At 42.8% G+C, this 15,458-nt stretch overlaps 1 protein-coding gene across 1 annotated transcript in view; it reads right to left on the bottom strand.

Moving 5' to 3' along the window:
- Positions 1-15,458, bottom strand: part of zmiz1a (zinc finger, MIZ-type containing 1a) — a 138,270-nt gene that overhangs the window by 30,518 nt on the left and 92,294 nt on the right. The window contains exons 4-5 of the mRNA XM_034682686.1: positions 7,652-7,761; positions 4,890-5,003 (exon numbers count right to left, since the gene is read on the bottom strand). Coding sequence (XP_034538577.1) covers positions 4,890-5,003; positions 7,652-7,720 — 183 coding nt within the window. The 5' untranslated portion in view covers positions 7,721-7,761. The remainder of the gene's footprint in view (positions 1-4,889; positions 5,004-7,651; positions 7,762-15,458) is intronic.

Below are 15,458 nucleotides of genomic sequence, written 5' to 3'. Positions count from 1 at the left end.
CCATCATATATCATGTCGAGCTACTTTATTGTAGTTTGTTGGATTATTTTTCCCATAAAGAAATAACTTCACAGAGTTTAAACCAAAGTTAGAAACAGATTAGTTCTGTATTGTGCTCTATGTTTGAATACTTTCACCAACAGATTGATAGCATTTATTATTTTACTTTACCCGTACAAACAAACCCAACATAACATTTACAAGTGTAGGCTGAAGACTAATGTTAAGTGGTTTAACCAGAGTCAACAAACTTGTAACATATGAATGAGAGATATTTAAATCTACATCATGTAAATGCTAAGCTGTTGTTTTTGGGAAGTGATGATACTTCTTAATTGTGTTTACATTTGGAGCCGCTGTTATTGCTGCACTTCATTTGCTTCCAGACAGACACACGTAGAATAAACACTTGCACACAGACACAGTGAGATTAACGTGGAGTCTGCCGTCTGGATTGCTCCACTGATCCACAAACAGGACGAGCCCGATGACTGCATCAACCTCCAAAAGAGAGGTGAGAGAGCCAAACCACTGACGCTCTGCAGAACGGAGGGAGTCTCTCAGAGGTTATCCTCAGACAAGCACCAACTGAGATCTTCCCCTGGCTAAAAGGGTGATGGTTCAGTTACCCAAACTGACCACAGAAATGTGAAAATAATAGGTATTAGGATATATTTCACTGGATAATGATTATCTGAGGACAAAAAGGAGGTGGGTAGTGCAGAAAAACAGTAGATAAAGTATGTTTTTCGCAGCATTTTCAGGGTTGAAATCCACAGTTTCCCTCCAATTTTGAGAGAACCCAGCCCGAATACTGCTGAGTTTATCATCCTCTGATGTTAATGACTCCAAAAAGAGGTTGAACGTTTATGGGACATGAAGCAGGAGCATTCCAGATGCTCTTACGATTTAAAGGGACGCTGAGTGATGTTAAACAGAGCTCAGGAGACAGGGGTAAATCATAGAAGGGAAACCCCTCTCACTTTCATCTGCTAACAGATGACAACTCCTCTGCTCCCTCTGACCTCAAACACATATTACCGTTAACAAGGTCAGCTGGGGTGCCAAGATCTCAGCAAGCAGCAATCATAAAGTGCCTCTGAGCAGTGGATGAAAAGCTGTGTAAATGACGATGTGAGTAACCATGTTACATTGGATTGTTTTAATGAAGACATGTTGGCGTGTGATTCGTACATTATGTTATGTGCATTTGACGCCGTTCAGAAGACATGCGGATGACATTCCAGGGATGAACGTTTCACAACATAATCTTTTCACCCCCGACCACATTATGCAAAAGATGACGAGTCTGACAAACGCTCGAATCATGTTTGTTGTCAATCGTTTAATTTCCTGCGCGAGTGAGTCTGCCCTGCAGTTTGCAGAGGGCCTGCAGCCAGCTACAGAGGCTAGCATAGATTCAACATGGATTTAGCAGTGTTTCACCTCATAAGCCTTTTTTCAGCTTAATCTCCCTTTGAGGATGTACATCCAGACCCATATTCCTGTCAATACCAAAACAGTGCAGTAAGAGGAAGCAGCAGGGTTACTGGGCCATGCAGATTCTGTCTTGTATACATGCTAGAGGAAGAAAAGCATCAATTTTGTGGTTTCTCTCTGCTCCTTGTTGAGGCGGGTGTATGTGATAGACAGCTCCTAATGAACTAAGTGGGCGTTTTTGAAAATCTGCAGTACTAGAGGCAGAAACAAGACATATCTGCCTGCACTGACATGACCTACACTCTTGATATAGAAGACATGAAATCAGCTATAAACACAAACTCTATAGACAGGGGGGTTTAAGTAAATCCTGTCAGTAAAAGTGAGGCAGTGATCTGAAGAACTGCCAGATATCGATCTCCTATAGGCTAACTCTTAATTCTCTAATACATCCTTGATTAATCTAAAGCCACTCATTTCATTAAATGTAATTTTCTATCAGACAGACACATTCACTCAGAGATTAAAGGGGTTTTTGAAGGATCTCTCTCACTGATACATTCTGTAAATAGAACGCACTTTAACACCTTTTTTGTCATCTGGGTCTTATACACTGTTGGGACCATTAAACACCAACCAGTAAAGATAGAGAGAGTATTTTATCGTGTTATGATATTCTACCTGCAAGACAGCGTTCAAAGAAGCAAGATATTGCATCACAGTGTATATAGCATACTGGATACATGGTGATACGGAAAAGGCCAATGTCACATCAATGCCACATTTAAACAGCTTCTCTCTGTCATTAGGGTACAATCATGCACTCACAGAAACCAGTGGTGTACTATTAAGAAAATAAAATGTGCAGAGTGGAGGTTTGATTACAAAGACATGTGACAGTCTATGCATGTGACCGGTGGAGGAGGGTGGTGCAAGCAGGGTGTAAAATTAACTTTTTACCTCATCTACCATTGGCTAGTGACCTCCAAAAATGTACCGGACAAAAATATTTTTCACCGGCCAAATAAAAAAATCATTCCTTATTTGATTTGAAATAAGTACCATACGTCTTTATTATGAAAATCCAACTTAAGCATCACTTAAAGAATACAGCTATGTAGAGATAAAATTAGATTATTTCTATTTTATCAGGTTATACTTCATTTCAAGGTGACTGCTGCATCATCATGTATTAGAAATATTCAAAAGTGCAACCTTTAACATTGACTGAGTGAGCCAAATGTCTGTCTCACAGCTATAACAGGAACGTCTTTAACTTGAACTCCAATAGTTAATGTCACACTGTTCCTGACATACCAAATCAAAACACAAGTACAGCACGCAGCGAGGGTTGAAATAGCCTGACAGTCTGTTTTTGTTTTACATGCCAAACAATTTTTTACCCGCCATTGGTGCTTGGCGGGTATTAATTCTAAACCCTGGGTGCAAGTATCTACGAATTGGAAGAGGGTCAGTACGTCACCACTGTCCAAGTTACCGTACACCGAGCAGCTAGCTAGTACCGGTCACTAGCATGATTGACAAATGCTACTTTTTTCTAGACTGCATAAACATTACACAGAAGTGACAGTGTGGACAAAGGAGACACCAGAGAGTGATGAAGCAGCAGAGGAACTTCTGGCGAGTTGAAAATGTGTGAATATGTTGGTACACATTGTGCTAACAGATGGTTCTAGAAAGAGCTACAAAGAAACTGCGCAGAAACAGACTACATCTTGTACACCGGCGCAACTTATATTCTGGATTTTGGACACTTATTGTTTTTTACATTTGAGTCAGAATTTACATGATATTGGCAGTAATAGTTGTAGTGTGCTCAAAGTTTTTTTTTTCTATCTCAAACTTCTGATGTTTTTGAAGCCAATTATGCTAACCTCATGTATTAGCAACATTTGTTGACGTTCCACTTTTGTCTCTGGAATAAACTTTGCTCACACTGTTTTCTATAAATGCTACACATACTAAAGCTCATGTGGGGAACTTGTGGTGTGCATGGTTTTGTACTTCATATCACTTTGCTGATCTCCTGACTTCTTAGAAGTGTTTTCTGATGAAAAATCTCCCCCTGGTTTTCTAATAAAAGTCAATCACATTACTCCCTCTGAATCTTTGCCTGATAAATGTTAGAAATAAGGCCGTCTCTGCAGCGTGCTGTAACTCACTTTGTCTGACATCTACCCTGCGGCAGTGGTGGCGGGCATTAAATGGTACTATATAGACATTATACTTCTTGTTGCTGACAGTCTTGTTTGCTTTTGTACATCAGTATTAACTTCAGTTTGTTTCACAACTAGTTGAAATCTTGATACAAGTTATATTGATACACAAAGAAGAGCAAATATAAAGCAGACAAAGGTAATACTGAAGCAATGACAGCTCATGTGTGTCATCTTTATTAACTCTGGAGAAACAAACCACCCTGCATGTGAGGATGACTTCGACTTATACAAAATGCAAGAGTGAAAAAAGTCTTAAAATGAGCCATACAATTAATTTCATTCAGCTTCCACTGAATATATGCACAGTCATCTTTACATTTCAGTTCAGCTCTTTGATACAAAGCCAGCGAGGTTACTTAAATCCTTCAAATAATGAGCAGACTTGTTGTACGCTGTAATTCTCCAGATAAGAAGCTGTTTGCTCTCTGAGTCTGATGAAACAATTTAGCTGATGGAAGCAGCCCCATGCTGAGAGGGATCTCAGTGGTGGGCTCCATTGTATAGCTCTTTATCAGCCTTTAAGAGGCTTTTATTGTGATTTGCACATTAATGAGCATTTATCTGTTTGCTCACGCTACCACTTCAGTCTGCGAACAATGTTCCTTCAGTGTTTCACAGACTGATCTCAGCGATAAAACACGCATGAAACTTTCAACTCACTGCTCCAAAAGCCTCTTTCCGCACATGTGACTGTGTATGTAATGGAAGAGTGTGAGTGTGTGTGTGGTTTTCTGCACACCTGGTGCAGGCCAGCTCTCTCTGGCCCTGTGCCCAAATCAATGAATGGTAACTGGTGAACTGAAAGGCTGTAGCCAGGGGTTACTGGCTACCCACAGTCTCGTTCATGCCTCTTTTTGTTTGTGTGTGAGTGAGTGTGTGTGTGTGTACAGCACTTAGTGGAGGGAAGCAGTGGGTGACAAGGACTTTAACCTGTGTCACTGGGCCCTGATGGCTTAAAAGCAGCCTTTGATAACAGCTGGATAGGGACTTGTTGCGGCTGTAGCCTAGTTACAAACTGTTTCACTGAAATTGTCAGGAGAAAAACGAGAAGTCGTTACCAATGTGAGGCTGAACTCCTCAGAAGTGGACACACCAGTCCATCTATTTTTTTTCTCCCTGGGTATCCAAAATCTAATTACTGTTTTGCTCCTGTCTCCTAAAAAGTACCTGAAAAACCCAAAGCGAAAACCATAATTATTGTTTGCGTACCGTCAGACATCCCATGAGGCTTTGCTCGAAAGGTCGCTGGAAGGCCCGGGGATCTCCACACCAGTCGAGCAGCTCTGTGGCCGCTGAGTGGAAGTTGGCCGGGTTCTGTAAGTGCTGTGCAAACACAGAGAAACAAGACGGCCATTAGAAACAATGAGAAATAATGAGCATTATTTTTTTTTTCACATTTAGTACAAATTGGAAAAACACTGAAACCAAATCGTTTCGCAGCCTTGCTTTTTCCCTCTAAACTACCTCGGTTTAGTGTCTTGTGTTTCTGCACAACCCTGTGAGGACCTTGACTCCTTCCAATGCACGCCCACTCAGTCCTCTGATGCATTGTGGGAAGAAGATCACACCCATACCAACAATGATGCCAGTGTTTCCTGTTAATCTCTCTTGGCAACACCCAGCCTTCACCCTCATGACCCACACAGCAACCAAACCTCTCTTTTTTTTTCTCTCCTCCACTCCTCCTCCTCTCTCTTCCCCTCTTTCATTGCCTGTTTTCAGAGTGTAACAGAGCCTCGGCCGGCACCACAAGTCCACTGGCTGCCTTGGCTGTTCACAAAGAAAAACAACCTTGGTCCTGGCAGCTATGTGTGCAGACTCAATGTGCGCCGTTGGTGTGTTGTCTAATCTCTTTCAGTCTCTGTCTGTCTCTCTCGCTTGTTCACTGAGGCCTGAAACAGTCGAGTCTTTTCTTCCCAGTGTCTGAAGGCTACTCGGGCTGGCAGGACACAATAAGCGGTTTTAAAATTGGGCTCCCTTTCTTCACGGCTCAGGAGGTTAATAGCTCTGAAATGGCGCAGAGCTGCAGCTCGTTCAGTCGGCGAGATTGAGCCCACTTGAAAGCATTTATTATTATTCTCATCTGGAGCTGAAGCGTTTTGTTTTGTGTGTTCGTGCAGAGAAGGTAGCACTATTGTCTTTAGGGGGCAGCAGAGGTGAGCGTTGTTTGAAAGGGCAGCTTTTTGGCGGTGTGTGACAAAAGGGGGTTCTTCGGAGTGAACGAGGCCTACCATGTCAGGCCTGAGACCGCCCCGCAGAGAAAATCTCCAATGATATCATGAGCTTCAAGAGAGGGGGCCTTGAGTGACTCATCTTTTTTGATGTGAAGATTAGCCGTTATAGAGTTTGCTGTGAACTCTCACAGGGGGTTTGACTGGCGATGGAGAGATGCTGTTGCTGAGCGAGAGGGTAGAGGAGGAGGAGGAGAAGAGCCTGCTCTAGATGAGTGATATAATCTGGCATTATTGCTGCTTGATGGGAGGCGTATCAGCCTCCAGCGCGAGGGGAATCAGAACTGGCACAGCAGGGGCTGTCTGTCTAGATCTGAACTCACATCTCCTCCTGCTGCAGCGCTCGCCACCGACTCTGCCTGACAACCTCCACTCTGGTGTGAAGGGGGGGAGGAGGAGTTTTTTAGAGGAGGTTGGATGGGGCCTAAACTGATCGTGTTGTTGTTGCTGTTCAGGGTTGGTTGAGGACAAGAACGGGGAGGTTGGTGGATAGCGGGGGGAGCAGCAGCGGCAGAAGCAGCAGTGATGGGTTCGAGCAAACAAACAGCCAGACGTTTGACAGACCGTCCTCGCTGAGATGATGGACTTACTTGCCCTCTTTGCAGGGCCAGTCAAGGATCAGGCTGTGCTGTGCATACCTGGCTGCATGAAAAGCAGCACAACACCTGGCACCACGCCAGCGGCTTTCCCCAAACAGAAACAACACCCTGCTGGCAGAGCCGCCGCACGCTCAGACTTACTCTCTGCCTTTGAAGTCTGGTTTACTACGACTTCCATTACAGCCTGTGCCGAGGAGTATATAAACCAAACTACAATTAGTGCCTTTATTAAGCTAGACGTGCTAACTCAGGCTATTTAGAGCTTATCAGTGACGCCTGAGAGAGTAATTGAGGAGGCTTTGTGAAGTGAGTAGTGTCAATTCTGCGAGAATTCGAGAAAAGCTGGGAAATAAGTCTTTTCAGAGATACTGACGTCAGGCAAAGCACTACATTCAAAGTAGTGAGCCTGTTTAGATAACAGTTATTATGGCAGAGTGCTCAGGAGCATGAAGAGGGGGTGGGCTTAACAGCAGGCACAGGGAAAAGGGATATGTCACCTCATAATCGCAGGCTCAAAGCCTGATCACTCCCTGATTCACTGTGAGGCACGGTGTCGCATGGATGTTGGGAGATATAAAGGCTCACACCCACATAGTATAAACAAATGAGCCCACAGCCAGCCAGCCAGTTCTTGTAGACTATTAATCACAGGCAGAGGCGGTAGCCCTGGGTTATGTCTGTCTCTCTGTCTGTCTGACTGGCTGTGTCTTCCTCTCTGTATCTGTCTGCAAGGAGTCTCCTGAAAGCTGGCAGGCAAGGAAGCATTTAAGCAAAAAAGAAAAAAACCACAACAAGGGCCAGCGTACGTCAGGAGTCAGGAACGTGATGTAAGGGAGCGCGGGGAAACAGAGAAGGAGAGTCAGTTATGTTGCTTTGAAGTCGTTTTCACTGCCAGATTGGCCTCCCTCTCTCTCTCTCTCTCTCTCTCTCTCCCTCTCTCTTTCTATGACCCTGTGCAACATGATCTGTGTGACTGCAGCAAATGGCCAGAAAAACTGATGCCCATATAAGGTGCTGAAAGAAGAAAGGAGTGTAGAAAGTGAGGATTCGTGTGCCCCCCCCCCCCCCCGTGATCTGTATCTGCATTGTACTGACAGGCGCTAAAGCTAACAGGCGGCTACGCATGAGGCTTTCTACCCACCTGTTTGATGCACAGCAGCCTGTCATTGGTCTGCTGGATGTGCCGGTCCATTGATGGTAGCGTGTTCATCTTGATGCCTCTACCGGGACGCCATTAAAAAGCTCGGTACTCTGCAAGAGAAGAGGGAGAGGTGGAGAAACAAAAAAAAAATGTCTGTGAGAACATGTTGTCTTTGGTCAGGTTATTCATGTGAAGCAGCCTCTGAAGTTCAAACAGCTTTTAAGCAGCTTGACAAATTCTCAAACAAGGAAAGTGACTCATCGGAGGGCTTCATCCGCCTCATGTGTGTCTTGTTTTTTTGGCAAACGTGTGAAACTGAGATGATCCATGGCTTCATCATTACAGACACAGAAATATGACGGAAGCAAGAGAGAGAACTCTGTTGATTTGTGAACAAAAAAAATCTGTTTTTGCCACCGAGGGGTTTAAAATCTCTCTCAAAGAAGAAGACCTCACATCTAAAGGTTATCAGTGTGGCATAGACGGCTAATTTATGCCCACACCTAACAACAGATAAGACTCAGCATCTCTTTTATTGTGTTTATCTTGTTTGAATGCAACATTAATGAGACACAACAGAACAATTCCCACCCCGCGCTTAATTCTCACACCATCCCAGAGAAACTGGCTCTGGCTGGATTAAGAGGCATCGTGCTGGTTCACTAGAGAAGCCTTCATCCCTCACCATCTCTGTGTGTTTATCTCCATCAGTGTTGGTCCGCCTCACATTCCTGCACACAAAAGGCAAACTAGGAAACCACAGGTGGGGGGTAAGGAGGAGGAGGAGGAGGGGGGCTCTAGAAAAGCTGCTCAGTACTGATAAAGGGTCCCCCAAGATCTCCTGCTGAGGCAAACAGATCCAGAGAGCGAATACGAAGCGCAGCGCTCAGCTCGGGAGGTTCTTTTTTTTTTTTTTTTTTTCATGTGTAATGCTCAGTCTGCTGGGCTTATCTTTGAAAGAGCACTGCAAGTGTGCACAGTCTTTTTCTGCCTCTTTCTCTTGCACACAGACTTAAGAGCATGTAAATACAAAAGCTTGAGTTCTTCACTTTGATTAAGCGTAAAGGTAAAACTTCAAAGGAACACCTTGAGAATAAGAGTGTATTACTAATCCTCTGAGCTTAAGCATTACCCGAGTAGAATTACCTGGAGTGCACTTGCACAAAGTCTTAAACAACAGCGGATACATTTCAGGAATGAGTAAGGAGCAACTGTTGGCAGCAAAAAGCAGTTTTTAGGGTTATTTGGACATGATGCAGCAGTGGTATCTGCCAAAAAGTGCCCACCAAACAGCTAATTTAACATCCAGCAGGGCACACAGCCACCCTGACCGCACATAATCTGACCAGAACTTTGGGTGGCCTACTTCACATGTGCTGCGGTGTCTCCCAGCGTCCAGCAGAGGTCTCCCTCTTCCTCTCGAGCTGCCAACCAGCATGTCTGTTTCACTACACTCCACCCGGAGCAAGTGGTCCAGAGAGGGCTCCTTTAAGCCCCTGACAAGTGCTACAAATCCCCTTCAGCGAGCCAGGCAGCTCCACGGACCGCTAACAGGGCACGCTCCAGCCCCGGCGCTGGCCGTCTGACCTTGTGGCTATTGATTAACTGTTTCTCCTCCGGCTCCCCTTCTTCACTCCGTCCCAACCCATGAAGCAAAGACCAAATATAGCTGGTAGGAGAATTAGAGGAAAGTTGAGGATTCTGCCTCTTTCACCCAATAATCTCTTCTTTTCCACTTTCACACACACACACACACACACACACACACACACACACAAACACACACTTCTTCACACCGATGAGTCGTGCTTTTGTTAGTCAGTGATAAGATGGGCCCTTGGGTTCTGAGAGGAAAAAAAGTGAGGGGGGAAAGTAACTGGATGGACACACTGCTTCTGTTCAGAGGTGGGCGTGTTAACAGAGATAAGATGTCAATCCACCTGACCGGCTGTCCATTCTGACGACCACAGCCCCCCCTCCATGTTCAGGGGGGGAATGTGTTGCGTAACAGATGATGCTTCAGTGGAAACATGGCAGAAGCCCCACATCCTCATACCTCTTCATTTTTTATATAAATAAAAGCATAATCTGTCATACCATCATGGAGACAAACACTCTCCCCTCTATTTCTCGACTGATGACTGCTGTGTTGGAGAAAATTAACTCATGAATGTAAGAAAAGCAGGATTTTACTATCTCTCCTCACTTTTTATTTCCCTCCTTAGACGTCCTGAGCTGCTGCTATGGTTGTGTGAGCACGCACAGGCTGAAGATGCATCTTTATTGTCTTCCAAACATCTTAATCAGCTCGACTCAGCACTCCTTACCAGAGGTGCAAAGCAAAGGATTACACATCTAATTATGCTGTTCATATCACAACCTCCTTTTTAAACAGCAGTGGGAGGAAGCTGCCATGAATCAGAGCCGAGTAACAAACCACAAATAATACAAAAACTGGAGGAAGATTCAGTTTTTTTCCTCCTGCCGTCTTAAAACTAACACTTTTCTTGTTTTTTTTTGTTTCCCTCCCTCTCTCTATATCCTGAGACAAACACACTGGGGGAAGTGGGGCAAGAAATAAGAGATCAGAAACAAAAGCAAAGTAATATGAAAGCAGTGGAGTATGTCAGGAAGGGGGCAAAAAGGCCGGGGCTCAGTGGGGAAAGAGACAAGCGAGGAAGAAAAAGAGTGTTGAAATTATCTTGTCATTATCAGCAGTAGCACACACTTATTCAACTACCCCCCCCCCCCCCACACACACATACACACACGGCATAGGATCACTCATAGCATGAGTGATTTCCCATTTCAGACAAATGACTAGCACCTTCGTCAAACGCAGCCCTCTTTATGAATGTGATCAGTCAGTGGGGGGGTGGAGTGAGGCGGTTACACAGGAGCTCATCATGCCGCACTCTGATCCCGTCTATTGTAAAGGAGTATGTTATGAGTGAGGACAGACATTATTGCTGGAATCAGTATAAAGATATGAAAACATAATAATCATGATTATTTCTGAAGGTCAAAGTAGATGAATTCAGGACGTACTTATGCAAAAATCCCTTACATACTGATCAAGGGCAAAGTGTGATACAATGCAGTATCAATGTGCTACCATACAGCACATATACAATAGAGTATCTGTGAAGCACTTTGACTGAAAGCTCTGTATAAATACATTTATTATCATTATTATTATTATTATTATTATTATTATTATTATTATTATTAGTAGGATACTATGATGTGATACCATGTGCTACTGTACGATACAATACGATACTTTACGACTAGGGATTACCACAATTAATCAATTATCGATTAATTGATTGTTAAGAAATTACTCGAAACACACATTTTTGTTATCAATTTTCCGTCACGTGGAACAAACATCATGTGGTCTCATATTACACTCATCTATCAGGGAGGTGTTTTAAGTTTAAAGCGTGTTTCGATGTGAATCAGCAGCTAAAGGTGTTGCGCACAGCGGAGACGCTCAGCTGGCGGCTGCGGCTGCGCGTCAGGTCTCCACGTGCGCTTTTTAAAAGAGGATCAATACAATACACAACTGCTGCCAACAACGACACGGACACAAAGGTTGACAGCTTTAAACAGGAAATTTCCCACCTTTGGATACAAAGGCAACAGACAGGTGGGAAATTCTGGTACGCTACGTTTACATACCAGCAACATCAGAGCCGTCTGAGCTTTCTCCTGATTATGACCCGGTTGCGCTCCTGGCTGACACCTGACCGAATACACATGTTTATTTTTCTCAATAAGAACGAGTAGACAGAAAACTGGACACTGTGAGTTTGAAGTACTTTTCTGCTAGTATTATGAGCCTTCACTTTATAAGATTATGTCCGCGGAGAATATTTCTATGAGCCTGATCGTTGATATTCTGCGTGTCAAACGTGTGCCCGTATTCAATCCCGTCAGTTATTTGCATTTTGTTGCTGTAGAAAATATAATTTAGGGGGAAAACAACGTATTTGGCATTGTTTTTGACGTAAGAATAATAATGTTTTTTCTTATCAATTAATCGATAATTGATCGTTAACATTTCCAAAAATCGATCATGGAAAATACTTAAAATGTACATCCCTAGTTACGACACAGTATGATACAATTCAATATGATACGACACGGCACAGTATGATACAACACAATACAGTATGAAACGATACGATATGATACAATACAGTTTGATACGATGCAGTTTGATACGATACAGTTTGATCTGATGCAGTTTGATACGATGCAGTTTGATACGATGCAGTTTGATACGATGCAGTCTGATACGATGCAGTTTGATACGATACAGTTTGATACGATACAGTTTGATACGATACAATACAAAACGATACGACACCATACGATTTGTGAAGCTGTCTTTGTTCTTATAATGTATTGTACACCTCTGTATACTGCACACTTATAGTCAAACTACATGAAAGCCAGCTCACAGAGACTACAAGTAGCTTATAATGATGCTTTGAGAATATCACCAAAGAGAGTTAGATGGTGCAGTGAGAGTGAAATGTTAAATTACAGCTCGAGTAAAAATGTCCCAATCTATATTGAGGAATCTAATGAATCGGTTTATTTCCCAACTTGAAGCCTCCGTTATCGAGAATGTCTCGGCCCTTTGCGATGTCAGACATAGTGTGGTACAAGTCCCAGCCATGTAGATGCTTGTGCAATAACCTCTTTTGACATAGACATTTTTTTATAGTTGCAGAGTATGAATGTTTAATTTTGTATATCTTTCATTGAATGTATTGTAAGTTTGAATGGAATTGATATGAAATGATACAATCCAAAACCAGATGATACTATATGATATGATACAATACAAACCAATAAAATAGGATATGATGCAAACAATGAACTCATTTTGCAAACACTCAACCTCTTATAGGTGTAAAATCTCAACTTTGGAATTTCAATGAACTGAAACTTTTATTTGGACAACAGAAATCTTTGAAACACTAAAATTGTCATCATCAGAATTTGCTGAAACTTGTAAAATGATATAACAAAAGTTATTGTTTTCTGAGGTCAACTTAAAGCGCTGTATCTCTGGGTTAACATACTGTATTGGGTATATAAACATATCTATATTGCAGTTTTGAAGATGTGCTTTGGTTTGAGCAGGTTTCAGAGGCCTATGTGCGCAAAAGGTTTTGATCTAAGTTGAATAATTATGGATTTGTGTGCAGCATCATGGAAAATATATGTGCTTGTGTTTGAATGCGTAATCTAAAGGAACAGCTCAGGGGCCAGGGATCATCTACATTATTTAACAACAGTGAGGAAAAAGAGAACATAAGGATTACGCTTCCTTCTCTTCCTCCTCATCAGTTATATGACCAATACTCCTCTCTCTCTCTCTCTCTCTCTCTCTCTCTCTCTCTCTCTCTCTCTCTCTCTCTCTCTCTGTGCTTTTTGCTCCCTTTTCTGTAGCCCTCAGACATCATTAGAGCCACCCAGCATGCGACTCCTTTCCACCACCTTCCATTTTCCGTTTCTATCATTTTCCTCTCTCTGTCCCTCATATCTCAACCCTCCTGCCACTCTTCCTCCCTCCCTCCCCTCCTCCTTCCTGGGGCCCTGTGCGGGAGCTGCCATAACAGGAGGTGGAATGGATTCATTTGCTCTAATGTGGTTTGGGCTGCAGCGTGGCACGGCACAGAGCAAACACTTTTCTCCCGGTGCACGGAGCTCCTCTCTCTCTCTCTCTCTCTCTCTCTCTCTCTCTCTCTTTCTCTCTCTCTCTCTTTCTCTCTCAGTCCGCAGTTCATGTGTTTTCAAACAGGCCAATCAACACCACTCAGCTGTGCTGTGGCCGCTCTCTACCTCCAACAATCTCTGCTCTCAGTGTGTCTACAAAAAGTCACCAGCTCTCTCTCTCTCTCTCTCTCTCTCTCTCTCTCTCTCTCTCTCACACACACACACACACACACACACACACACACACACACACACACACACACACACACACACACACACACACACACACACACACACACACACACACACACACACTATTATCTCCAGTGGCAAACTCCCATACCCAGACTTTTTTTTTTCCTATCATTGCCTTTATTCTCTCTGGTCCACTCCACTCTGTCCTCAGTTACCATTCCTTCTTCACTTCCTTTTTTCTCTGTTTTGTTCTTCACATTATTTTTATAATCCTCTCCTCCACTAATCTCTCACCCTTTCCTCTTCCTCTCCAAGAAAAGCCAGCTATTGGTGTTGATATCGCTCCCTCCGGCCTTTAAAAAACCCTTCACACGGCATCATAACCACCCGCCTCTATAAAAATCTTGAAATGACTTGTCTCAGGGGTGGACAAAATAAACTCTAAATGTTGCTGTTTGTTTATCTTCTGTTTTAATGTGACAACCACAGGAGGACCGGGCGGCTATGTGACACCCTACACTGCAATGCAAACAGCTGTGATGTGGGGATATGTGAGCTGCTCTGTTGCTGTCTATAAATATGGAGCTTCAGTTGTGGAGTATTGCAGGTATGCGCCACCAGATACCCACGGGAGCAGCCGATTATTTCACCACGCACTGTTGCCAGATCAGAAAGAGATCAATGTGTGTGTAAGCGAGTGCAGAGGTGCCTGTTTTAACTTAAACTGCTACCAAAATTTTGAAGACTTCAACAACTTCAACATTTCAATATCAAAAAAGTCCCATGGTGTTATATTAACTCTAGCTTCTTACAAACCGCAGCACTGGAATTTAGTTCTGCCATCATTACGCCTCTTTACTTACATACTACTTACTTACACACCAAAGCAGCCTAATATTGGTGTCCCAGTGTGTGATTACACATCACATTACAAGGTTATGCAAGCGCGGGAGGCACGCTTCGTAAACACACAGCAAGAGCGCCACATTCACACACTATCAGACATGCATGTACACACAGCAGTGGTTCGCCCTGCCGTCTCCGACGCTACACATCACCACCTTCTTCCCCCCGTTCTACCTCTGTTACGACCTCAGAGGAAGGATCAGAGTCTGTCCCAATGTTACACCTCAGCACCTTACACATAGCAGACGAGGCGTAACAGGGGTGTATATATACCGCCTTGAAATAACAGTAGGTTTTAATTTGGATGTTTGTATGTTTATATGTTTATATATTTTTGTATATATACTTCTATATGTATATGTGTATATATGTTTTATTATTAATATTTTTTCACACTTTTATCATTATTATCATTATTATTATTTTCACCTTCATTTTTTTCCTTATGTTTTATGTTAAAGCTGGAGTCTCAAGTGTGGTCATTGTTATTTGGTATGTTGTCTGTTCGACATCAACAAATATGTTAATGCAACTATTATTTTCTCTAATATCTCTACTTGTATTTGTTTAAGATTGTCTTAGGTTAACAGGATTTTTGTACTTTTTAAAAATATCTAATCATATGTGCATCATTGATGCCACTTTCCAAAAGGCGCTCATATATGTATCTGTTACCATTATTGTATAATCCTGTGAATGCTAATAAAAGAAAAAGAAAAAGAAAAAAGAAAAAGAAAAAAGGAATAACAGTACGTGAGCGACGACTGAAACGAAACAAAACTCTCACATCTCAGGGTTCCCACTCTTTTCCAGGGATAATTTTTCCAGGACATTTCCAGGACATTTCCAGGACATGTTCAGTGATGATCAAGCTGGTATGACAGTCTAAATTTAGTTCCTAAATTAGTGCCTAAATAGTCTTATATGTTCCTCTCAGTGGAAGCCTACATTGAGAGACGTGCAGTCTATG

This window comes from Notolabrus celidotus, chromosome 4 (assembly GCF_009762535.1).
Source record: "Notolabrus celidotus isolate fNotCel1 chromosome 4, fNotCel1.pri, whole genome shotgun sequence".
Classification (NCBI taxonomy): domain Eukaryota; kingdom Metazoa; phylum Chordata; class Actinopteri; order Labriformes; family Labridae; genus Notolabrus; species Notolabrus celidotus.
The sequence above is the reverse complement of the archived record's forward strand: the minus strand, read 5'-3'. Positions and strand labels throughout refer to the sequence as shown.